General features: G+C 42.5%; 3 protein-coding genes across 4 annotated transcripts in view; 1 reads left to right on the top strand and 2 right to left on the bottom strand.

Moving 5' to 3' along the window:
• kif26bb (kinesin family member 26Bb) overlaps positions 1–7,120 on the bottom strand; it is a 37,172-nt gene extending 30,052 nt beyond the window's left edge. For both annotated transcript variants that reach the window (XM_025004366.2, XM_017409069.3), the window contains exon 1: positions 6,476–7,120. In XM_025004366.2, coding sequence (XP_024860134.1) covers positions 6,476–6,694 — 219 coding nt within the window. In that variant the 5' untranslated portion in view covers positions 6,695–7,120. The remainder of the gene's footprint in view (positions 1–6,475) is intronic.
• A 1,214-nt stretch (positions 7,121–8,334) lies between these two features.
• hnrnpub (heterogeneous nuclear ribonucleoprotein Ub) lies at positions 8,335–19,467 on the top strand. Its single transcript, XM_017409191.3, has 14 exons — positions 8,335–8,968; positions 10,244–10,358; positions 13,401–13,480; positions 13,615–13,754; positions 13,867–13,966; positions 14,961–15,073; positions 15,221–15,484; positions 15,574–15,693; positions 15,793–15,921; positions 16,004–16,172; positions 16,261–16,560; positions 16,648–16,925; positions 17,027–17,164; positions 18,103–19,467. Exons 1-14 carry the CDS (start codon positions 8,509–8,511, stop codon positions 18,151–18,153), a joined length of 2,457 nt encoding a protein of 818 aa, XP_017264680.1. The 5' UTR covers positions 8,335–8,508; the 3' UTR covers positions 18,154–19,467.
• A 2,360-nt stretch (positions 19,468–21,827) lies between these two features.
• Positions 21,828–24,844, bottom strand: lft1 (lefty1). Its single transcript, XM_017409103.2, has 4 exons — positions 24,580–24,844; positions 24,158–24,404; positions 23,823–24,065; positions 21,828–22,341 (listed from the first exon to the last, which is right to left on the bottom strand). The coding sequence occupies exons 1-4, from the start codon at positions 24,842–24,844 to the stop codon at positions 22,017–22,019; spliced, it is 1,080 nt and encodes a 359-aa protein (XP_017264592.1). The 3' UTR covers positions 21,828–22,016.
• Positions 24,845–26,318: the final 1,474 nt, after the last annotated feature.

Here is a 26,318-nt window from a genome sequence, read left to right as displayed (position 1 = left end):
TTGGTTTTAAAGTCACGGTCTGATAAAACAAAAAAAAATAAACAAATGCCAAATGCTCATTGCTTTTTATTAATTTTTTACTTAATTTTTTTGCTTATTTTAAATCAACAAAAATCCTCCTACAAGAGGAGACAAAATCTTCCACACCTGAAAGGTACCTGCCTTTTGTTTCATTCATAAAGCTTATTAAACACCTGCTGGCATACCTAACAGCGTTTATTAGATACCAGAGGGTGTGTCAAAGCACCTGGATTATGACCCTTTCGGCTTTCCATACATACACTCACTCTCCACTGCTGCTGCACAGATCATTGGGACTTTTCTGTGCTTTCCCATATTAATCAGTGGAAACAGCTCTTCAACCTCCCGTGTACCATCTGAACTCACCATTCCTGCTTTGCTTTAGTGCAGGGTGCTTTAGATCATTTCCTCCTCTATTCATTTTCTGTTAACAGCAAAAAGGTTCCAGTATGTATTAACCCAAAGAGAGCTGATTATATCCTGGCAGAAAATCTGAGGGATGAGACGATTCCAATCAGCAGAATCTGTAAATCCTAAGATTGGAAGACGAGGCCTTTTAAACAAAGCTTATCGGCATAAAGGACAAGGCTATTAACATACATACTCTACATGATAAATTCTGTTACCTCCTGATGAGGACATATCATTAGACCTATCAATTTTCCTTGTTTTCCACAACAGATAATTTAGAGCAGGGGTGTCAAACTTAGCTACACAAGGGGGCCAAAATTGAAAACTTGGTCCTAGCCAAGGGCCAATCTCGATCAATATTTATTGAAAAAAAAAACATAAATTAACCTTGGTTTTAGATGTAATATGTAAAATCATTCATACAGAAATATCAAATACCTTTTCCCAGTTGGATACTATATAGAGTTAAAAACAAACGTGCTTTAATAAACAAAGAAAAACAGATTGAACCCAAAACGACATCATTAGCATTCTCCATTAAAACAGCTAAGAAGACATCAACAAAAATCCAGTCATACAGCTACTGACAGAAAATACTAAAAAAGACAAAATACACTGAAGCAGACACTTGAGTTAACGATGCACATTAACTAAAGTCAGATATCCGATACTGTTGGCTGTAAGTTCATCAGTAAGGGTTTGAGCGGTCCGATTTGATCTCTGTTGTCCTTTTCACGTCAAAATCAAAGATTAGTGAAAAACTGAAACTTCATTTTCTTGGCTTCAAAGTCAACCCCACGAGGAGACTTCACTAAATAGGCTCGGTTTTTTAAAGTAAAATGAGAATCAACAATGACTCAATTTGTCACAAACTGGAGAGTCAGACTGAATAAAATTTAAATGTTATCTTGGGGGGGCCAGATAAAATGTTACCAAGGTCCGGATCTGGCCCGTGGACCTTGAGTTTGACACATGTGATTTAGAGGGGAAACCCCATTTTGATTTGGAGCCCTTATTACAATGTCTGTTTTCTAGCTTTTCCTAACAAAGTCATTTTAAATGTGTATGATAGCAACTAAACTCAAAATGACACAACAAAGTAGTCACTTTAAACCCACCTGAGGACTGCACAGATCCCAGCTCAGTTCATCTATAACTACATGTGAGCGTAGCTCCACCAGCCAACCCTTTCCAACCCTCAAACACACACTGAATGGCACGCAGCAGTCATTTGTTTATATATTTAGCAAAACACAGTAACAACACTGTATTTCCACGTCAATTAGTACAAAAAAAATTCATAAATATTAAGACTCGTGAATGAAAACTTAAGATTTCACGCTGTGATCTAAAACACAAGCTACTGTATACGGTTTTAGTTGGAGAATTACATGATCAGCATGTGGAGACTGAGTAATAAAAAGGCACAATTTTGTACTTCTCATAACCTTAAAACGTGGTAGTACATTTGTTTTCCCTAATCCTTTAAAATAGATTGAAAAAGTCATGAAGCATAATTTATAATCAAGAAAAAAAGGTTCAGGTCATGTGATTTAAAACTCATTTGACAGACAAGGAAACTGTTTTCTGTGACGGACTCAGCCATCCTTCATCGTGCTGTTGTTGTGTGACTGTAATAAAGCAGCTCGTAGAAATCGAAAGTGTTGTTGACGAACCTGTAAACTTTTTAAAAATCTGATTTAAAGACCCCAGAAATTGGTGCTGACGTTTGAGTGCTCAGCTCGAACTCTGGCTGTCAAATCTGCCAACAGGAAGTCAACGATCGTCTCACTTTTTATCCCGACGACGGCCTTCGTGCGTCACAAACTAAAATCCAGCACAAAGCCGTCTCTTTCTTACTGTCTCGTTCCACTTTGAACATCCTGACAAAGCCCTGCGCCTCCTGTAGAGGGACACCGAACGCATCATTATACTAAACAAAGCCATGAAATTTTAACGTAAGACAGATCTTGCATAAAGCAGGAACTGGGAAAGAGAAAAACAATGCAAAGATGATATCATAGAGTCATGGCGCTTTTGAGAACTCCCACTGTTGATCGATAAACCTGAGGGGAGCTAACTGGCTTATCGGATTTCTCCTGACCACATCGGTGGCACCAGCCTCCCAGCTTCTCTCCATCCCTCTCTCCGGTCCCTCCCTAAAATCACGGCGGCAGCCGTCCAACCTTCCCACTTAAGAGGACAAAAATAAATAGCCTTCCCTCGGCGGGGGGAGGACCGAAGATGACACAGGGATGTCGTAATGAAATATTCATGCCCATCTGAAGCCACTCGCACAGGAATGTCTCTGCTTTCCTTCGGCGTTTGAGGTCTGAGTGGTGAATGATGGCGGCGATGGATGTATAATGTCCTTTTTTCTAAAAGGAAGCAATGTAGTGAGGCTCATGTGTCCACGTGAACATTAAAACACCAGTTATGTAGCTTCAGCTACAGAGTAGAAGCCCAGTTGTTTTTGTTTTGTAACCTTTTTTGGATTTACCACGTCCTGGATGACTGAAATCGACACCATATTACCAGTTATGTGCAAAAATCTATCACAAATTGTGTATTTCTGCTACAGAACGACTTAAATCGATGTATTCCCATTGTATTTAATGTAAGATAAAGTATAATTTTAGAAAAATAACGCAGTTTGTGAGGAATATATTGGTCTTATAACATTGTTTTTTTGCCCAAGCACCATTCAAACACGCTGCACATGAAGACAAACGAAGGTTTGAAATGAAATGATGACTCGATGATTGCATTTAAACAGAACATTTCTGAGAAGATTACGAAGAGTACCAACTATTACTGCATGAAATTTCAGCATTAACTTTATTCTCTAAAGCAGCACAAAATAATTTGGGACTTCCTGTTGGAGTTATCTAAGCTGACAAAATGCCAACATTTTGACCTTTAAACTGTATAAGAAGAGCAAAGACAACTAAGACATGAACAGATGTTAAAGCTGCTCCAAGTGGAAAAGTTAGCATCACCATGGTAGCCACACACCTGTGTCTCTCACTCCCTCATTTCTAAACGACTATTTTCTGCTGTTTGCACCTATCAGCCACAAGGAAAATATAAAAAATGGCTTTTTTAAAATCTCTGTGTGGACAGTAGATATGGAGCATGTCAGAAACTATCAGCCTATTTTGTGCCTGACCACTATCACTTTGTGTCGTTAACAAATAAAGTTAATGGACTTTACTTATATAGCACCAGTTTAGTCAACCAGGGCGCTCAAAGAGCTTTACAACACAATCTGTGCCCTCATTTCCCCATCATACAGCTCTCTGCTACATCTCTACAAAGCTAATCTGAATAAATCATTCTGTAGAGTCTAATCAGTGAATTAAATCACATTCATACAGGCAATGAGGGGTTAAGTGTCTTGCCCAGGGAATCAAACCTTCAACTATCCAATCTCATTGGAGAACAACTGCTCTAACCACTGAGCCACAGCCGCCCAAAATAAAGATGGATGAAGAGACTTACATTAACCTCCACTGTCCAAAATTGAAAATGTATGTTTTTTTGGGTGTTGCCATGTGATGTTTTCGGAGCCAGAGGCTACACACTACAAATGGGGGCTGTATCCTCGATACGACAGTCCCACCTGCACACCGTCCTACTCACTAACGCAGTCACAGTGTTGCATGACGCTTCAACTCAAGCCTCAAATAACTAACTGAAACTAAACGAGTTTAATTTGTAAATCTGAACAAACACCAGCAAAGGTAAGTTCTACATGACCAAAGAAAATCAACAGCTAAAAAAAAAGGTTCTGAAGTGTATTTTATGTTTTGTTGGGTTTTTTTAGACGTGAAAGTGTCCCATTTGTTTACATTGATGGGCGGGGCTTAAAACGTATACTGCTGTCAGCCACTAGGGAGCGCTCGTCCCCTCTGGCTTCAGCTTCGTCTCTGTTCCTGTCTCTAGTTTCAAAATATCTCAGTGTGTTGTGCCCAAACCAACAAATATGGAGCTGGTTTTACTGTTTTTTTTTCTGTCTGTCTCACTTAATCCTGATCCTGTCACCATCAAACTGTGATCACACGCTCAAATGAGCAGAAACTATAAAACCTATTCTATTAAGAAAGACAAGATTTGGGAGAATTTTCAGCCAAGAGTATGATGTTCTGTCTCTTCATTTTGATACATGGTCAATGTGCATGCTCTCGCCACCTAGTGGTGTGGCATGTGTATTACAGCGTTTTTGTTTGAATGTGTTAATTGCAATAAATGAACATTAATAAGGAAATTTAAACCTGCTAGAAAATTAGACCCAGAGTGTTGTAGACGGGGCAGCAATAAGACATGCAGACCAGAACGCAGAGCAGAAATTAATCCCCGAACAAACAGCTGCTGAGCAAAACATATAAGAGGCAGAAGTGTGTGGTTTTCAGGTGTGTAACTTTTTTATCTGCCTGCAGAGTTTTAGGTTGGGGATATTACAGGTTAAAAGACCGTTCACTTCTATTTAAAGGTGATGTTCTGAGCTCAGATACAATGAGAGTGTATGGGAGTTTGGCTGTGTCCACTCTGAGGGGGTTTAAGAGACAACTAACTGTCCTGTAGCAGTGGGAGAGGACAAAGATGCCTGCGTTTTGACGTATAAACAGCATAAGAAGTGTGAAGGTTCTGGGAATAATAAGAGTTTGCAAAACATTTGGAAAGGTTGGACCAATGGTTGCCAAACTTGTCAGTTTCTGACCCACAATTTACCAGCAGCAGAGACTCAGGAGCCCATCTACTGCTGGGCGAGGTCGACAAATGATGCTAATAAGTCAGAAACAACCCAAAAGCCTAAACTGGTCAAATATTTTTATAAATTTATGACTGCTGTTTGTTTTATATAACAGTCATGGCAAAAATGTGTTCATAGAAATTGACATTCATCTCAGGACCCATCACCTGGTGTCTGATGACCCACCATGGGGTCCTGAGCCCGACTTTGAAAACCACTAGTTTAAGTCGATGTGACAGCACTCCTTAGTGACACCTGAAAAATCATCAAACTGAAACGGCAATTGCGTAAAAACCGATAAAGATGTCAAAACGCCAGTTCGGTCAACACAAAGTTCAACTTTCTGTGAGCCGTTTAAACTCTGAATGATGTTTTTAAAGATCAAAAAAAGACTCCAAAGGTTAATCAGTTGTAGACGTACAGCCGATGATTACTTTCTGAAAGTTTCATTAAAATCCGACCTCTCGTTCATGAAGGATTTTGATAACAGACAGACCTGGTTGACGGCAACAGTTCATGTCAACGTTTTAAGCAAAAATGTTGTAGTGCTCAAAGTACCTGTTGGGGATGATGTCCAGCTACCATCACACCAAGTCTTAGATCAATATCTGTAAAACTGTCTGCATTAGCATCATTTTTATGTTTCCTAAATTCAGCTGTCTGTGGTGGCCATCTTGTATTGGGTTAATTCCAAAAGTTAATTAGTTGTAGACGTCCAACCAGTGATTACTTTGTGTGAGTTTCATTAAAGTCTGTCCTGTGGTTCATGAGATATTCTGCTAACAGACAAACCGAGTTGAATGAAATAGTTAATGGCAAAGTTTTAAAACCAAATCTGGTTCGATTGGTCAGCGCTCAGAGAGTATGTTGAGGATGACTCTCAGCTACTACCACACCAGATTTTAGCTCAACACCTGTAAAAGTGGCCGAGGTACAGCTGTTTTTGTGTTTGCAGTGGTCATTTTGCTATGACGGCCATCTTGAATAAGGATGACTCCTAAAGTTAATCAGTTGCAGACCTACATCCAATGATCACATTGTGAGTTTCATTAAAATGCGTCCACTGGTTCATGAGATATTTTGCTAACAGACAAACACACAACGGTTTAATAATAAAATATATCGACACCCTTAAAAAATGATTCCCTGTCATATATATGGCTCACTTTTTTTTTGTCCGAGCAATATTCAAGCAGACTTTCAGAGAAGACAATCAAAGCCATCAGGGCGGTTTTTTAAGCATGAAATAAATCACATTTAATGCTGGATTTGAGCCGGACACTGTCGTACCTTGCAGGAGAAGTGGTGGTGCACAGCCAGACTCAGAGCCTGTTTCTTCAGCGCAACAAGAGCCGCGGAGCACTTCTCACAGCCCGCAACTTTCCGGCCGGACCTCCCGGAGCCCGGGGCCCCCGGAGCCCCCGGAGCGGAGCCCCTCCACGCGCTCCCGGCGCCGAAGGACATCCTAATGCGGTCGCCCAGGGACACGTCGTCCGCCCGGTGGCACATGCTCCCCCACCCCACAGGAAGCCCTCAGGAGTGGGGCACTGAAGGAGGCGTGTGGGGGGCTTCGGCAGGGAGGGGTGGGGGAATTAGACAGCAATCGACGTGGGCAACTGCAACCACACCCTGTTTTCTGTGTTATGCTCTCCTTAGCGCAACATGATGCTGTAAAAACTCCATCCAGATCAAATGCCCCCCCCCCCTCCTCCCGGACAAGAACTGGGTAGATCTCACTTACCCCGAGCGCGCTCCAGGAGAAAAGGGTAAAAATGAGAATAATAATTTAAAAAATCCCCCCGCACCTGCAGCCACGGGTGACATGGCGAGTTCTGAGTGTGTTACATGTTGGGCTGGAGAGACGACTCCGCCACAAGTAAGGAGCAGAGGAGCCACAAGCTGAGGAGGAGAACCTCTGAGTGAGAGCGGCACGGACAAGGAGAGAGATGGAGAGAGCGCACGGGAGGAGCGCCGGCTGTTCGAGGTGGCCTCCGCAAGGGGGCGGCAAGGAGCACCTGTCCTGCAGACTGTAAACACACAAAGTGGAGACAAGTCTGTAAAGAAGTCACACAAGCGGTGCCACGAGAGACTCACAAATGCATCAGCAGATTTTCAAATACAAACTGCACAGGGAGGAATATTCTACAAAGAGTATTATTAGTATTATTTAGTATTATTATTCAGTATTAGTATTCTGGTAGTATTTCATTATTCACCTGATGGCCAACTTCATATTTCTTCATGGTAGCTAAAAATTCAAAGTAGCAAAAGGCTGATGAAAAGCTAAAATTAACAGAACACTAGCAAAAAGTAGCAAAAGGTTAGCTAAAAGCTATAAGTAGCAAAAGCCTAGTAAAAAGCTAAGCGTAGCGAAAGGCTAGGTAAAAAGCAAAGAAGCAGAATTGTAACTAAAACCTAAAAGTAGCAAAATGCTAGCGAAAATCTACAAAAAGACCAGCAAAAAGCTAAGTATTAAAAGGCAAGGTAAATGCTAAAAATAGAATGGTAAAACAGAATGGTAGCTAACAGCTACAGGTGGCAAAAAGCTAGCTAAAACCTATACTGTATGTAGCAAAAGGCTAGGAAAAATCTAAATACTGAAAGGTTAAAAGTAGCACAATAGTAGCTAAAACCAACAAGTAGCAGAACAGTTGCCCAAAAACTTGAAAATAGCATAGGAAGACAAAAACGGAGCACTGCTGAAGCTGATTTCTTTATATATTTTTTAAATAAAATAGGAATATATTTGAATGTAAAAGTTAAATATTTTAAAAAGTATAAAGTTTACTAAACCCAAAAGTCATATCACCCATCTCCTGAATGAGCTGAACGTTTTGATATATGAGTGATTAAAGCAGCAAACAGCCTGCAGAAGGCGTTTTTAGGTCGCAAAAACTTGCAGAAACATGCAAAAACAGGAAACTCATAGTGTGGATACACAGTAATGATTATTATGTTTCACAGTAATGAACATATTGGTGTGTGTGCTCTCTGTTAGAACTGTATTATGTTCCACTGTTCCGTCAGTAATGTTGTTTTAAAGGGTGGATGGTGACGGTGACAGATGGCCGGCGGGCTGAATCTGAGGCTGCGCAGCTTTTCTGCTAGTTATGGTGTAGTAGCCTCCAAGCTCCTCCCCCTCTCGGGCTCCAACGACGCCGAAGTTAGCTTCCGTTAGGCGGCTACGCAGCTCTCTGCCGGGGGAACGTTGGTTGAATAACGGGCGACATTTTGCGTAGTTTCGAGCAACATCTATTCACGAAAGGCGCCCTGCTATTTATTTATCGACGTATTTTGACAGGTTTCGTTGGTAATTGTTCACAATGAGCTCCATTAACGTAAAGAAGCTTAAAGTTAACGAGCTCAAGGACGAGCTGAAAAAGCGAAACCTTTCCGACAAGGGGCTGAAGGCCGAGCTGATGGACCGCCTGCAGGCCGCGCTGGACGAGGAGGCCCTCGCCGGAGACTCCGGTGAGGCTCAAGAGGAAGCGTCGGCGGACGAGGGCTTCGACCAGGCCGCCGACAACCAGGAGGGCATGGGAGAGGAAGAAGAGGGCCCGGGAGAAGAAGAAGAGGGCCCGGGGGAGGAGAGCATGGAGGCCAACGAGGGGGAACCGGAGAACGAGGACGCCGGGAAAGCTGGTGCGGAAGACGAAGAGATGGGTGAGGGGGAAGAGGAAGGGGACGAGGAGGACGAGATGGATCCCATGCTGAAGGGAGATGAGGACGAGATGGAGAAAATTGACGCAGAGGACGGTGAGCCCGGAACCCAGGCTGCTGAGGGTGAGTCGAACATATTGTGGTTCTGGAAATGACTTTTTATTTTTGATTGACTGTGGCTGGGTGCCGGGTTTTTGCGGGGGGAGGTGGGAGACGTTGGGAATGGTTTAGGTTTGAATACGTTACCCGCGGGGGGAGGGGTGGGAAGCCGGTTGTTACCTCTCATCGCACCGTCCATGTTAGCCAGACAGCGTGACACAGGCTAGCAATCGTTAGCATCGGCTAACACCTCGGCTAGATAACTATTTTAAGCTTAAGCATTTGTAGCTCAGTTTGCACGCTAGAAATCCAGTGTAATTAGTTGACTCGATATCTGAAACCACTTTAAACACACCAACGATAATTAAGGGCGGTAAAACTGTAGCTATTGCTGCTTTCCTTTTCGTTTGGCTAAGGTGTTAGCTTGCTAGTTAGCATCATTTCTTTTGTCTGGTGCTGCGCTAGCTAGCTTATTAGCCTGTTAGCCATTTCAGAGGTTCCCACCGTTTCGCCATGAACAAGAAGGGTTGTGGTAGATGTTTGTAGGTAGGACTGCTGTAGTTAGCATAAAGCTAATAATTCAACGAAACCACTCGAGTTTAGAGTCTCCTTCACAGCTGTTTGGTAAATAGGCATATTGTGGCTGTGGCCTAGTGTTCAGGTTTATGTGTATTTGACTGGAAACAGGGTTGGGAACCTTTGAACTTGCTAACACAAAAGCTTTGCGTTAGAAAGGAGCGGCCCAGAGAGTTTCAATCAAGTCAATAATGGTAGTTTTTCTATGGCTAGTAAAGCAAGCGTCATCTTAGAGATTAGACAAATATTTATTTGTAATGAGTCAAGTAATATAGTAGATCATACTGGGTAGGTGAGGTTATTCTAGTTTAAAGTAGGTTTCCCTGCATGATGCATTGTCCCTGATAGGCCCTCTTAAAGGCTTAGAAAACAAGGTATTTTTAGCCCTGCCATACAGGGCTATTATTATTATTATTATTACCCTTAAAAAACTGTTTTTCCAGCCCCAGCAAACTTTGCTCATAATGTTCTTTTTGGCCAGTCTATGCTCTAATTACTACCTGGTCTTTATAAGAGTTGTCACAAGTCATGAATTATGATTGTTTTTGTCTTAAGTGTAACTATTGAGGTGTTGCCTCTATATTATCACATTATTGATGATCATAGTCGACAGAATGTAACTAATAACCGGGCTTTGTGGGCCAGAACCCCACTGCCAGTCCGACCTCTCTCTCTGTCTCAAAAAGGAGCACCTCATTCTATATCTTTGTTCTATTTTCAAAGGGGATGCGGACAAAGACACGAATGCTGATCAGAAGAATAAGAAGGGTGTTAAGAGACGCCGGGAGGAACATGGAAGGGGCTACTTTGAATTTATTGAAGAGAACAAATACAGCTGGTAAGGATGGGACAGAGCGAGGGTGGCCTTCAGCATCCCTGAAGCGCCATCCGTAGCTTTGTTGAACTGTATTGGCTTTAAGTGCCAATGCACATAACTAGCAAGAGGTAAACCCTCATTTGAATTATTCTATCATATATTAATGATATAACTTTTCACACATGTGTTTGAGGGTCATCCCTGACTAGCTAAAGAGCCTTACCATTTACTTTTTTCCAGTGCCCACTCACATTGTGTTTTTAATTGACTGCATTCTGTAGCAGAACTGCATCTATCAAATCTCTATGAATTTTTCCACATCTGTTCCTCATGCCACTTATTGTTTTGGAAACCTCGTTTTGTCTTCAAGGACATTTGAGACTGCTTTAGGAGAACCCAAAGGACAAAAAAACCCCAAAAAACAACGTAGTAGGAGTACACTCTCTGAAACAGGGAAGGGTTAATCTGGGGAGTGTAGCTAAGAGGCGTGGGATGAGGGAAGTCCACTGCTGCAGAGTAGCACACCAGGATGTAGCAAAATTCCCAATGTTGGAACGCCCACGGAGGAGCTCGCTATTGACCGTCCATCGTTTTGCCTCGCAATGGTCTATTTATTTATTTTTCATTTTGTTATGTATTTATTTCACTGGTTGTATGATGTCCAGATGCTATTTCTGTATCATGTCCCGTGTCTTGAGTTCTCACAGTGGGAGTGTGTGAAGGCATTTTGCAGGACTGTTTTTCCTCCTGCGTATAAGTGACATTATGCATGGCCTGCATGTGTGGGTGGGTGGGTGTGTGTGTACGTGTACCTACTTCTTGGTCAGTGTTTTGTTTTCATTGCGCTGCTGACACACTTAAAGGTTAACGGGCGGGGAGCGGAAAACATGCTTTGGGAGATTAATTTTTTTTTATTGGTCCAGTTTTTAAAAGGACGAGCCTTTTGGGACAGATAAGGGAACCAGAGTAACTGGAACTGCTTCTAACATCTCCTCAGAACATCTAAAAGACGATCACCGACTCAAAGGCATCAACAGACCCGAAGTGGCAGCCAATGTATGACTTGATGTTGGGCTTCACCTACCAGGCACTCTGTCAACTAGAGCTCCAATAAAACTTTCCCACTTCGGCTCAGTCACGGGAAAACGAAAGTCCACCCTCTTTAAATTATAGGGTTTTATGTCTCGGGTAATTAAAAAAATGATCTGGTGGCGTGTTTGGAAGGCCGCAGAAGAAAACCTCTATGAAAGGCCCATGAAATCATGACTCAGTTTTGCAAAGTTACATTTGAATGAACCACAATACTTCTGAAACAATGTCCTTTGGACAGATGAGACAAACGCCTCATAATTGTCGACACCATTGTAGACCAGAGTGATCTACAGAGGGGGTTTGCTGCTGTGTTGAGACAAACGCAAACACAGCAGCAAATCTAACAGAATGATTGGTAAACGAAAAGATTCAAAGTGTTGCAACTTTCCAGTCAAAGTCAGGCCTCAACCTGATTAAAATGCTGTGATGGGATCCAAGAGAGCTGAGCGAAAAGAAACGCCTGCAAACCGCAGTGAACTTATAAAATGTGAAGTAAAGTAGACAGAGTTTCTCATCAAATATGTGAGACTGAAAGAGTCAAACTACTGAGTTTGTTTCTGCTAAATGTGGTTTCTACAAGTTGTGGAATCATGTGGTCGACTTAGACTACATTCACACTACAGGTCTTAATGCTCAGTTCTGTTTTTGTTTTGTTTTTTTCTTGTTTGGTTGTTCACATTATAATTTAAATGCGACCAGTTATCCGACTGTGAACAGCCCTGTAACAGCCCAAGTGCAGAAGATGTGACGTCACACGTTGTGTTTATGGAAGTAAATATGGACGAACCACATGTTGCCATGAGCGTATCTATTCTGAAGTTGCCGTGCAATCAGAGCCGACTAAGTTATTTTCCGCCATGCTTGTTTGATCCCCAGTGTTTATATTTGATCTCGCCACTTCCCGACTATTCTGGTGCAGAATTGCAAAGTACTGGAAGTAGAAACACGTTCTACATTTTAAACCGATCCTCCTGCCCCTGCTTCAGTGACTTAAATGAAATGCAATATGATCGTTCAGACTGAGGTCGTTTTGAAAAACATCGGACATGTATCTGATTTAATACCACATATGAAAGTAACCCAGGTTGTGATTTGATTTGTCACGTTCAGACCGCATATAGGCAAAAAAAAATCTAATTTGGGCCTCCTTTACCTGCATTTTGAATATAGCCTTAATGTTTCACACACAGGATTTCCATTTTAGCTTTGTTTTTGTTTTAAAAATAATGACATGTTGGAACCTGATGCATGTTTGAGGTTAGATTTGTATTGTTTTAGAGCTTCTAAAGATCAGATCATTCTTATGTCCTGAAATGTAAAACCTTAGGATTGAAAGAGAGTGGACTTTCTTTTAACCTACGACTGTAAGTGTATCACTATCAGGGCTGTTTAAGGTCAAGATCATGTCAAACGTCTCTCAATCAGGAAGACATTGAACCTTCCGCACAAAGAAAACTGATCTTCCTCTTAGGTAATCCAGTGAAGTTGGATTGTTGGTATTAAATTAGGTGCAAAGTCTCAAGTTGCGGTTGCTTTTTCTTTTCCCCCAATCAGTTGATGCTATCTTGCACCTCTTAGTTACTACAGCAGTTCATGACTTTTCTGTGTAGATGTCCACACACAGGATGTTAAATATAACTTCACCTGCTGTGACCCACTCCAGACACCATGAAGACACAAACACTCACCTTTAAAGGGGTTTGAACAGCTGATTGCCTTGCATGATCAAAGCTAGTGGCAGTGCTTTTTTTTCTCTGTATCTTTCACAATATAGATTTTGTTGGATGCTGCAAGGTAAGTACCTGCCAGGGTCTGCAATACAGGTAGCCCTCCAAAATAGTTGGAGACTCACTTTCTCAGTCATGTCCTATTTGTCTTTCCCGTTCTTTCCCCCAATATTTTTTCAGCCAGCGGTCCCCAGTTGCACCCACGCAAGAATCGTCTAAATAATTTGCTGTTATCATTTTTCAGTGCCTCGTTCAAGTCTCCTGTACCCCCACTGGAGGAGGAAGATGAGGAGTCTGATGACACTAAAGTCTGCCTGGATGGCTGTAAGCTTTGACGTTTTTATCAGATTTTTATTTGGCTTCAACACTGAAAGATTTAAATGGCTGTTATTATTCAGCACATTTTTGCTTACACTTTGTCAGAAACGCCCATCTTTGCAACTCTCTTTGTGTTCCAGACAACTGCGACCTGCACTTTAAGGTGTCACGTGACCGTTACAGCGCCTCATCCCTCACTATGGAGAGTTTTGCTTACCTCTGGTCTGGAGGCAAAGCCACCTATGGTGTGAACCAAGGCAAAGCTTGCTTTGAGCTGAAGGTGCAGTAACACCGCCGATGTATCGTCAAAACATTTTCCTGCTTGTTTTGCCGAGGTTGGTGTATCTCCTAAAATTATGCTTCCCGTTTCTGGTGATGTCTTGTGACTTTAGGTGACTGAAAAGATTCCAGTGAAGCACATTTCCAGCAAAAACCTGGAGATTCATGATGTTCAAGTTGGATGGTCCCTGGCAAACGGCTCACTGCTCCTAGGTCAGTACTGTCGGTGCTTGTTTTAGCTCTGAGATGATATCCCGTCATCCTAAGGTCTTCAGTATCAATAATACAAAGTGTTGCTTAATGGCAGATTGCAGTCCAGATCCTGGCCTGTACAGTAAGTTCTTCACCTGTAGAGAGAACTGTGGGGAGGTAGGAGGCTGAGAAAATACAAAATGGGGTGGCATCATGGCTGTCACTAAAAGAGAAAATGTGAGAAGGGAAACGGCAGATTTTCATCCAGATTGGACAGACTGTTGTGTTTACTCTTCCTGTGGAAAGTTTAAAAAACTGTTTGTCTCATACGTTCAGAGAGTAACAAATGTTAAAATTGTTGCATATATTCAGCAATCAATATTAACTCATTTCAGATATTCTTATTTCTGAACAAATTTCTGTGGTGACCCCTGCTTTATTCCCTGTTTACTCTAAATTGCAGCGTCATAGTACAAGATAAAGTTTCACTGAAGATTATCTAAACCTCTTCTTCATTACAATAACTTCATTACAGAAAAAATGTTAGGAAAAAGAAGTTTTTCTCTTTTTCTTCCCCCATAGAAACATCTTTCCTTGCTATATGTTTGTACACTGATTATTTTATTGGTATTTAAAGTAGACAGAATGTAAAACTGACCAGTTTTCAAACTATATGTAAATTTACAGGAAATATTTGTACTTTGAGCTTTAAAATTGACCCAAAAACCAGCTGGAAATGTCAGCCTGGAAAAGTATGGAATTTTAAATGGAAATGGTGAAGCCCTGAGCCTGACCTTTGCTCTCCTCACTCAGGATTTTATGTAGTTGCTCTGAGGTTCATCAGATAGGTCCTAACAGTTCCCTCTAGTGGTTGTAGGCAACATGACATCTTGGTATAAAGGACTTCACCTCCAGCTGTGTCAGAAAAGGTGATTAGTTCATGCAGCATGTGCAAAATCTGAAATTTATGTTTCTCAATATATCTTTGTTTGTCGTTTGTTCTGTCACTGTGAAGGTGAGGAGGAGTTCTCCTACGCCTACTCTTGGAAAGGCAAGAAGACGACCAACTGTGTGACTGAGGACTTTGGAGAGACGTTCGAGGAGAATGATGTCGTCTGTTGTCTCATTGTAAGAAAGAAATCTGGATTCGTCTCTGTTCTAAGACAAAGTCAGATTATGTTTAACATAGTATAATAAAAGCATGTTTTTTTGTACATCTTGTAGTTCCCCAGCCTTCGCACACAATCAACTTTGTGTTCTTCTTCCTTGGTTTAGGACTTTGAGGGTGACGAGGTGGTGCTGTCCTTCTCCAAGAACGGCGGGGAACCAGCCGTCGCTTTCCAGGTCCTCAAGGACTCTTTAAACGGCCAAGCCCTTTTCCCTCACGTCATCTGTCGCAACTGCGCCGTGGAGTTTAACTTCGGCCAGATGGAGAAACCGTACTTCCCTCAACCTCAGGACTACACCTTCCTGCAGCAGATCCCTGTCAGCGAGAGAGTCAGGGGGCTGAAGGGACCCCAGACTAAGGCTGACTGTGAGGTGAGCAAAATGATTCTGTCTCAATGTTTTTGTTTGTTTGTTTGTAATGAGTGTTGATGTTAGTTTTCTTAACCTCTTGTGTTTTACAGATCATCGCAATGGTTGGTTTGCCAGGCTCAGGGAAAACCACGTGGGTGAAGAACCACGTCCAACAGAACCCTGGGAAGTACTACATCCTGAGCAGTGACACTATCGTGGAGAAGATGATGGTCAGTATAATTGTGGGCATTTTTTTTTTTAGAAAATGCTTCAAATTTCTGCTATTTGTTTCACTTGTCTTTTCTCATGTGTTAAATTGTTCAACGCAGATGAACAGCTTGAAGCGTCAATCCAAGGATATTACCAAACTGAGCACTATTTCCCAAAGAGCACCGCTTTTCTTGGGAAAATTCATCGAGATCGCTGCACGCAAGAAGAGAAACTACATTCTGGATCATGTAAGTTGTCTAAACTCAGTGATCTCTGCCCCCCTTTTTTTAAACTTCACACACATGACTGACAAATCTTCTTTTTCCCCAGACTAACCTGTCTGCACCTGGCCAGAAGAGGAAGATGTGTCTGTTTGCAGGTTTCCAGCGTAAGGCTGTGGTGGTCTGCCCTTCTGATGAGGACTACAAGCAGAGAGTCCAGAAGAAGGTGGAGGACGATGGTAAAGAAGTGCCTGAGCACGCATTGCTGAAGATGAAAGGTAAAGATGATTTGATCTGAACGTCTCCTACGTTCCTGGATATTTTGTTTTCATCGCTCATTGTGTTATTATATTTCTGACGCTGCAGGCTTCTTCTCCCTGCCTGAGGAGGGCGAAAGCTTCAGCGAGGTCCTCTACGCCGAGCTGCCAAAGGACGAGGCGTCCAAGCTGCTGGAGCAGTACAAAGAGGAGAGCAAGACGGCTCTGCCCGCCGAGAAGAAGCCCAACCAGGGCAGCACAACTCCGAAAAAAGGCGGCAGCAGCGGCGGTGGTCCTCGGGATCGCGATCGGGGCCGGGGAGGCAAGAACCAGTTTGGCCGCAGTGGACCGGGACAGAGAAGTGGTGGCGGCCGCGGAGGCTTCCAGAACAGAGGCAACTTCAGAGGAGGTAAAGTAGAAGCTGTGCTGAACATCTTTTTAAAGGACTAGAGTTCAAACATTTAAAGCTCAAAGTGCCACATTGTTCTGTCCGCAGCTCCCGGACCTCGCGGCGGCGGCTTCGCCCGTCCTCCTCGTAGCTTTCTGCCTCCCCCACCCCCCTACAGGGGGGGTTTCCCTAACCGTGGGAACTTCGGCCGGGGTGGAGGCCCCATTCCCAGTCTGGGCGGATCCCCCAGAGGTGGACCAATGAGAGGAAACATGGGACACAGGGGAGGACCCATGAACAGAGGAGGTCAGATGGGCAGAGGGAACATGAGCAGAGGAGGTGGAGGCAACATGAATCGGACCGGAAACAGAGGCCATCCCAGTCAGGTGGGTGGCGCCACATGTGGTTCTAGCTTTCTGTCATGCTCTTTGTGGACCTGACTGTCCAAACATACAGTTCAACTTTACCTGCCTGCTGTCCTCCGCAGTTTCAGCAGAGAGGCGGCAGAGGTGGGAACTATGGCAACAAAAACAGCAACTTTGGTAACAACAGGAACAGTGGAAACTTTGGCAACAGGAACGGCATGGACAAGGCTCAGGCCTTCAACCAGAGCTGGCAGCAAGGGGTCAGTATCTCCACAGCTCCCACCTGCTCTTCACATTAAAGCTGACTGTCAGTAACACAAAGAATGACTAAAACAGGGTCAGTTATGTAGCTATTGAGCTAAAAGTCCTTATGGTAGTAGCTGAAAGTCTTATCCTACTGATGCTAGGAGGTAATAGATCACACAGTCTGTTTTTAACTTTACCTGTAATCATTGAAATCAACTCTGCCCATTAACAAAATATCTCATGAACCACTGGATGGAATTTGATGGAACTTTTAGAAATTATAAGTACAATGGATGAACATCTATAATTGATTCATTTTTGGAGTCACTTCATATCAAGATGGCCACCGCAGCCAGCTGACTTTATCAAACACAAGAATGCCTTTAACTCAGCCAGTTTTCCAGATGATGGGATGGTAGTAGCTGAGTCTCATTCACAACAAGGCATGGTTTGATGTACTGAGGTTCTATAACCGTTACAACAGTTTAAAAAGGAATCACCAATTTGCTTTTTTTAAAAACAAAAATGCACTAACGTTTTACTTTTTCTGCCTAAATAATATCACAAATTGCTTAATAAGTATTTTATGTAGGCACAATATCATATTATGAAATGTTTATAGTTATTTAAGCTTTATTGCACAGATATAAGTAAACAAAACACAAGTGGACATGTTGTGTCGTCTTCTTCCTGCACTCATTTAAACAAATGTGATCAGATGGTTTTTTGCACTGTTTTAATTTATGATTTTTAGGCTAAAAATTAAATGTAATCATAAGTAGGCTGTTGAAAACAAATGTAGATTTACTTTAAGCAGTACTTGCTGTACTGTAACTCCTTCCAGGACTTCAGTATTCCATGTTGACTGATTGTTTAATTTTACTTAGCTTTGTCACGACTCATGCTTGGTCAGAAAGTCCAGTTTTAACCCTGAAACGTGTCTCCTGTGCAGTTCTGGAACCAGAAACCCTGGAGCCAGCAGTACCAGCCTGGATATTACTGAGACACTTCTAAACGGACTGGTGGTCGACACCGAAAACCCACCGCTAGCCACGGATCGTCCCTCCGCCCCGCCGTTTTGTTCGTGTTTTGGTTTTTTTTTTTTTAAGAATCTACTTTTAATCTCCTAAAACCCACCAGGCGAAGACTGAAGCGACATGGAGCAACATTCCATTAGAGGAGACCTAATCAAACCTTTTACACAGCGTGGGTTCAGCCTCTGTAGTCAGTCGTCGTTTTGCCTTTTTGTTGTATATTTCATTATAACTCTGAGCCACTTTCAGTTGATGTGCTTTTAAAGAAAATGTTTGTTATATCAGAAACAAGAAACTCCCTCCCCCCAGTGGGGCTATTTAAGATTTGTTTTTTTTTTCTCTCCCCAGAGTTATGCATTTTATGTGCTGTGGTATTTTTTTTTTTCCTTTTTATTATAAATTGTACATTTTTTTTTCTTTCCTCTTTGTATTTTGCATAGTTTGTGAGAAGTTTAGGAAATGTAATGGTTGAACGGACTCTGGGCTGTATTGTTAGGCTGTACGTGTCCATATAATGTTGAAAAGTGAAGAGAGCAGCAGAGAAATTACCGTTATTCTTTCCACCATTAAAACTGTAACCCTTCATAGACCTACAATAAACTACTCATTTGCTTTTGTACATTCTTCCTGGCTTACGACTTTTGATTTAGTTCAAAGGTGTAGAAGAGACCTTTGAGTGGCTCCAGTAGTTTAAGGATTCTCTGTAAATGTCTCGTATTTCTAGTCCTTTAGCTGTTTTACTCTTTGAAGTATGTTAAGCCTTTTTAAGATCAAACTAAGCCATTTTATTTTTTAGCCGTTGTACGTTTTAAATTTGAGTGTTTTCTTTTTTTTTTTAAGTTCGGAGCACTGAATACATCATTCTCAGGAGAAAGGCTTTATTTTTATCCAACAGTTCCTAACACTGACCCTCAGAGCCTTCCTTTTAGTTTTCCTTTTTTTATTTTCCGACACCAGGGGTTGCTCTTTCACCAGCAAACTTTAAGGGCTGCAAGACATCCACAGTTCAAAATCTCACTTTTGAGACATTAAGAAAGGGCGATATTAATTTTTTTTTTTTTTTTTTTACTTTATTTGGACGTTTTGAGCCTTCTTGCTGTGTTTTCCAAGCCGTTTTAACTTGGTGACTGTGTGGCGGCTGACAGCCAGAAGACGCGAGGGCAGGTTTTATTTTTCATTTAGTCACGCTGGTATTGAATAAACATGTAAATACACCACTAATTTACACATGCATGAATGTTCCTGATTTAACGCAGTAATAAATGTGACATGTGAGAAGGACATTTGGCTTGTGTTGGTGTGAATCATTGCCTTTTTTAATTTTTTTTTAAATCTACCAGAATGATCCTAGAATTTATAAAGTAATGCATCACACCTTTTAAGATGGGGGTCCTGTGGAGAGGTTACGAGCAGTTAGTATCTTACCTGTTGTAGATAGCTGTTTAAAACTGGATAGTTAAATCTCAACCAGCCTGGCTTGTCCAAGCAGCACCGAGGGGGTTTCACAAACCTTTACACTGCTATCTGTTCAGGATGACATGGTTATTCTAACACAAACACCAGGATTCCTCTAAAAGGTGCTCCAGGCTGCACTGGAAGTGTTACACCTATTTTGTACTGCTGCTGCTTTAAAATAGTAGGTTTTTATACGAATAATAATTTAATTTGCAACGCACTTTTCATTAGCAAAAACCTCTAAAAATGCTACAAAAAAAACAATCACAGTACACTAAAAAAAATACACTAATCAGAGTAACAACCACGGCTCAACTTAAACGCTGTTAATGTAAAAAACTAAGGCAGAATTGTCGGTGATATTACGTTTTTATAAAATGGCGGTTGTGTAAACCACTAAATCTTTTGAGACTGGAGTCGTTACAAAACGGATCCACTGTGGTCGGATTAGACGTCGGCTCATAAATCATCAGACTGAGGTTCAAGCAGCTATCTGCAACAGGTAGGATATTGACTGTTTATGAGCACAGAAACCCTTCAAAAAGCATCTTCGCTGTATTACAGCCACCCCGTTTATGTTTTATCTGTTTCTGCTGTAACTTGTGGATCAGGTCTTAATTTGGTGTCTTATATCTGCTGCTTTTTAATATTTATGGTAAAGAATGATCTTCTTTACTGGTTCATTAAAACTTCTATAGATGTTTTTTTATATAATATACATGCACTGCTTCTTTAATCCAGTTAGTTGTTCTAATGATGCTTTTTCTTTCCCTGATCATCTGCTGAAAGGTCTTCAGTAGCAGCTCTAAGTTAAAGGCCCAGCTTTATTTGAAGGAATGCTTATCACCCGCCGCCTTTCATGCCAGAGAAAGAGAACGACCGAACCGTTTTTTCCCTCAACCTTTCCTGTTTTTAGGTCAGTTATGATTCCAAAAATTATTTTTATTTTTTAAATGCCCAAATAAGAAGGGAGAATTTTTCATCACTTCCTTCAGAGTCACAAGTTTCCATCCATCTTCTCAGTATTTGGTATCGCTGCCTTCAAACTGTCTGTCTTGGGTCAAACCTTTTTGGTTTTCCTTCCAGCTTCTCCCAACAGTTTGTTGGAATTCTGTCCCGTTCCTCCTGACAGAACTGCTGGAACTGAGGCAGGTTTGTTGTCTTTTTCAGCTCTGCTCACAGATTGTCTCTGGGACTGAGATCAGGGCTCCGTGATGGCCGCACCGAAACACGGACCTTGATGTCCCTCAACCACTCTGTAACTAAAATGGCCGCAGATGACATGCTTTCTTACAGGAAATGCTAGTTTCAATGATAAATAAGAATTTAAAAAGAAGGGAAGGAGCTGAGTAGCGACTGCGCTGTTTTCAGTCATGAACTGTAAAGTAAAAAAAAAACAGAAGTAGGACCATATCAGGATTTTCCTTTCAGCCTAATTAGGACAGCAACGAAATAAAACTCCCAAAAATTCTGACACGGCTTTTGGTTCTGGTGTTTCACGCCACAGTGACCCATCCTCTTTCTGGAGGTGGCGCTGCTTCTCCAGACTGCCGTCTCTTTCCAGAAGCACCCGTGTTTCCTCTGAGGATGACAGGGGGTCGTTCCCTCCCAGACAGATGATTGTTGTTTGGTTTTTGTTTTTCATCAGGACGGCACGTTTACCCTCATCAGTGAATGACAAGACCCCCCACTCAGTCAGCAAACAGGGCATTAGGCTCTGGCTCTGATGGACTAAGGTGAAGAGGCCGGCCTGATGCGGATTGGCTTTCGGTTTCTCTGCATCCGCCCGCGGCTCTTCTTGCCATTGTAAACAAAGCATTACGAGCAGGTTTGACCATCATTATCAAAGAGTGCGTGGGGAACACGTGTCGGATGCCATTAGGGAGCTTATTTGCTCGGCTTTCCAATTTCCTACAGGTGCAAATCAGGAGGTGAAAGACGCGGGCAGCTGCTCGGAGCTGCGTGTGAATGCGATCAGGGAATGTGAGTTCAGCCAGAACGTCTCCAAACACACAGACACACACACATACAAGGAGGAAGATAGGGAGCTGAAAGTGAGGTAAAATATTTTATTTTCCAAACATACACTCATTCATAATATGAACAGCTTGAAAACTACGAGGAATCGAACAGAATTTGAGCGGTTGCACAAAAAGCGGACTGGCACAACTTATACAAATTCTTATTTACAAAATATATAAAAGTGCTTGTGGAGGGAGACGGCAGCACCGCCCGTGTGGGTCGTGACTCTCCCACTAAATGTCCACTTAAATAGAAAGTTCTGGACCAAATGTTTAAAACCATTAAATATATCAACAAGCGTATAATATCCCAGGAGTTCATAGTTTTAGGAATACTACAGCTGTGCGCTGTGCGCTCACACCAATGAGACGTTGTCCAGCATGCACGCACACCGCTCTACGATCATGTTGGGGAACTCGGCCACCTCTATCTCCGTGTAGTCGCCTTTCTTCACCAGGTACATGATGGGCAGCGTGGTGCTCTCCGCCACCACGCAGCGCCGCTCCCCGTAGCCGTGGTTGCGTCGGGGCTGCTTGCAGCCGCCCGTGCACCTGAAGGCCTGGTAGCCCGCCGGCTCGATGATCCAGTACTGCGTCCAGGTGAGCGCGCGGAAGTCGATAAAGTACTGCTCCCTGCAGCACGCGTCTTTGTTGCCGCTCACGTCGCAGTCGCCGCCAGAGCTGAGGGAGAAATGAGAGGGAAGTTTAGCCGACTGTTGCCAAAAAAAAAACTGAGAGGGGGACAAATGGCCAAGGTGGCTTGAGGGCCCTACATTTCCTAATTACACCCCTGCTTACCAATACAATTTAAATACATATTTACTAAAAAAATGTCTTAAAGCATCCTAATAAAGTTGTTTTGTTTGAATATATATATATATATATATATATATATATATATATATATATATATATATAGGGAGAGAGACTGTCAGTAATTTTGCTCTGAATTTTTTTAAATAGGGGGAAAAAAGTGCAACATGTTGCTTTATTTTACAAGTCTGGTTTTAATGCAAAACATGTTTTCACTCCAACAATTTCAGTGGTTTGGAAGCTTCTACTGATACAAATATTTTATCAGTTTGTTGTAATTTTATTCAATTTTTACAAAGTGCCTTCATTTATGTTTTTCTATTACCTAGGATCTTTATTTTCTTTTGTTTTTTTTAACGTAAACTCCTATATAACAAAAAATCTAATTGGAAATACTTCTAAATTTATTTATTTATTCCTGGTTTTGTTTTGTTTTTTTGTGCTCATCATTGATTTTGCAGAAGTTTTTTTCGAAATAGGAAATCATTAGGGTGGCTCTTAATTTCAACTCACACCCATATAATTTATATTTATTTGCTTCTTATTTATGTTTATGTATAATACATTAAATAAATAATAAAAAAGGGTTTATTATACGTAATCAATAAAAGCACTAAAATAAAAGCTTTTGTTTGTTTTGGTTTTAGCCAGTATTTTGACACTAGATGTCTCCAAATAAGAAAAAAAAGGAGATCGAGGGGCTTGGTAAATAATCAGAAAGCTCGAGATTTCCTAGTTACACACATGTATATTATTAAAATGTTTTTCTTTTTCAGTAACATTTCTAATAATGTAATAGAAATATATATATAGTCCAAACAATTGTAATAAATTCTAAACAACAAAAATTGTTTTTGTTGTTTGTTTGTTTTTTGTGTCAGTCAGTAATTAGGCATGCAAATTTGGGATGCCTTCTTTAGATAAACATAAAATAATTTTAAAAAGGGAGTGTAACTTTTTCTAAAAGTACCAATCAGTAATTCTGCACTATTTTTTTCGAAATAAGAATTAAATAATAACTTTAAGTCATGGATGTATTATATATACATATATATAAATCTATATATATATATCATTAAATTTCTCTAAACGGGGGTTCACAATGATAAATATAAAAATATAACTAACAAAAAGAATTGTCACAAATACATATAGACAATAAAAGCACCAGTTCTGTTTATAGCAGTCAGTGTTTTAGCACTAGATTTCTCCAAACCAGAAACCTCAGCCACCTACAGCCTCCTGTGCCTTTATGCCACTGACCTTCTAAACAAAAGGTGACAGACAGAAACCAAAAAACAAAACAAAAAGAGAGAGAGAGCAGGTGATGGGCTAATTTTCACCCTTACCCGTACTCCTCCAGGCTGAGGGTGTAGAGGACGAGCTCGGGCTTCTCCACGCTGTTGTCCGGCAGCTCCTGGCTGCTGAAGCGGACGCTCCTGGCCATCTCTGCGGCGTAGCTGCCGGGCCTCTCGCCCTCGATCCACACCTCCAGATGCATCGGGGCCGCGCCCTGCTGCGTCTTGGACCAGTAGTGCACCGCCTGCGTGACGTCGAAGCTCTTCCAGCCGGTTTCGTGAAGGGGGATCAGCCTGCGAACACAGAAAAAAAAAGAGAGAGATGAGTTTAAATGTGATGTTTTAAATGTTTCCCACTTGAACTCAAACGGAGCGCGTCCTCTCACCGTGAGTCCACCAGGGACGTCCGGTTGGAGCCGCCGGGCAGCACCTCCACCCAGTAGATGCTGACCATGGCGTTGCTGACCGGCCGGTGGCTCCTCCTCTCCGCCGTGAAGCGCTTGTGGGGCGCAGCCCGCTGGTAGAGCTTCAGCTCGGCCATGGTCACCTCGCTGTTCTCCGGGATCCTGGCCTCCATGTCGAACACCATGCGCTGCCGGGCGGTGTCAAAGTGCACGAACTCCCCGGAGATATCTGCGGCACCACAACGTTTCGGGCGTTTTAATTGAAAGCTGTAAACGCGTCTTTACGCACGGAGACTAGAGCATTACGCACGGAAGTGACTGCTTAGTTCTGCTACTGCGTGGACCAAAACCACGTTCAAACTATTATATTCACATTCAGCGTCCCAGTGAGGGAAAAAACATACCTGCATTGCCAGGGATGCCCCTCAGGATGCCCGCAAGGCTGGGCAGAGATCTGCGCCTCCGGCTGCGGTGCGTCTTCAGCAGAGACACGTACTTGGCTCTCGCGTGCGCCGGTATCGCCAGGTTCTCCAAGTCCCTCTTCTGGATCCGAGGGATCTCGTCCAGGCCGAGTTTCTGCAGCAGGGCCTCCTTCACGTCCTGATGCGTGAAAGCCCCGGAGAGGCCGAGGAGAGCGGCGCACAGGAGGCACACGGGGAAGGAATCCATGATGGGAAGGGCCAAAAAAATAAAAAATACAAACAGGAGCAGCAGAGAGAGAAACTCGGAGTGTCTCTGACGCTTTACTGGCCCCTTATATCACCGCGGCCCTCCCCAGTCATTCACACTTGGTGAATGAGGAGGGAAGGGAGGGGGGCTTATCAACACAAAGGTGCCCTGTCCCAAACAGGATATCTTCAAACAGCAACAATTAGACTCGACTGCAATCAGCATTCGCCATATTCTGCACCATGTTTGATCTTGGCTTGCTCCCATCTGTTCATATCTCATGAATCAAGCAGAGATATAGAGATATAACAACCAAAATAGCATTTTTTTCACTAGTTTTAACTGTTTGGGCACACAGATACGCTGTCAGGAGTGGAACTCTGGTGTTGTTTTATCTGGAATTCAGTGCTTAGGGTTCGTTTTAAACTGTTAAATTAAACAGACACATCTAATTAAATCCAACTCTACCACTTTGCTTTAAAATGTCCTATTCCTTTTACCCAACAGAGTCCTGTATGTGCACATTTGCATTCATCTTGAGGCCAGTAGGTCACTACTTTTAAACCAACATTAAGCCATTTTGCTCCTTTTTTTGGAAGACCGAGTTCTTAAACAGGATCTGTTGAGGTTTTAAAGCAAAGTTGACCTAGCTTCTGGACTTCTCATTGGCCCTTTAAGACATGAGTCAGAAGCAAGAAAAAGGAAGATTTGTTGGGAGACCCCCACCCCCCCACCCCCATCAGTTCCCAACCCCAGGTAATGTGTCAGGAATAGTTGTGGTCGTGTCAAGAGAAAGAAACGTAAAATGGGATCAAGTTTAGTGTTTGAACATGTAAACAATGAATGGCGGGAGGAGGGGGGGGGGGAGATTTAATTTGTTTAAACATTAAAAAAGGATAAAGAAGTCTGTTTCTTTTTGTCTCACTTTCCTTGAAACCGGAGACCACCTGAGTTGTGTTTTCCCTAATCTGATTTCTGAGCCTGCAGGACTCCCAGCCCGTTTGTTTTTTTCTATCTCGACGCCTGAGTTTCTCCTGAATTAGTCCACTCTCCTGCAGTTGTGTGTGTTCTCCGCTGTGACACATGTGTCCCAGACAGACATCTCTTGACCCTGTGAACCTGAAGCACCCCCACCCACCCCCCTTTCCTCCTAGCAGCAGCCTTGTCCACACACACTCCTCATGTGGACATTCCAGCGGACGATGTCAGGCTGAGCCGGTCTGGCAAGAGTCTGTCACTCAGAGGGCTTATTTCTGTCTGGGTGTAGCAGAGGAAAATCAAGTGTATGGCAAGCATGTAATGCAGGGGGGTGGGGGTGTGTGGGGGGGTGTTGTCTATGAGGAAGTGCTCCAGAGGACGAGCAGAGGATTAGATGTTTATTCCGCGCTCTGTCGCCCATTCTCGTCCCACTCCAAACAGATTAAAATTATTAACCAAATAGTCAGCTAATCCAGAGGGTCCCCCCCCACTCCTG

The sequence above is a fragment of the Kryptolebias marmoratus genome, linkage group LG19 (genome assembly GCF_001649575.2).
Source record: "Kryptolebias marmoratus isolate JLee-2015 linkage group LG19, ASM164957v2, whole genome shotgun sequence".
Taxonomy (NCBI): domain Eukaryota; kingdom Metazoa; phylum Chordata; class Actinopteri; order Cyprinodontiformes; family Rivulidae; genus Kryptolebias; species Kryptolebias marmoratus.
This window is presented reverse-complemented; position numbering and strand designations above follow the sequence as displayed.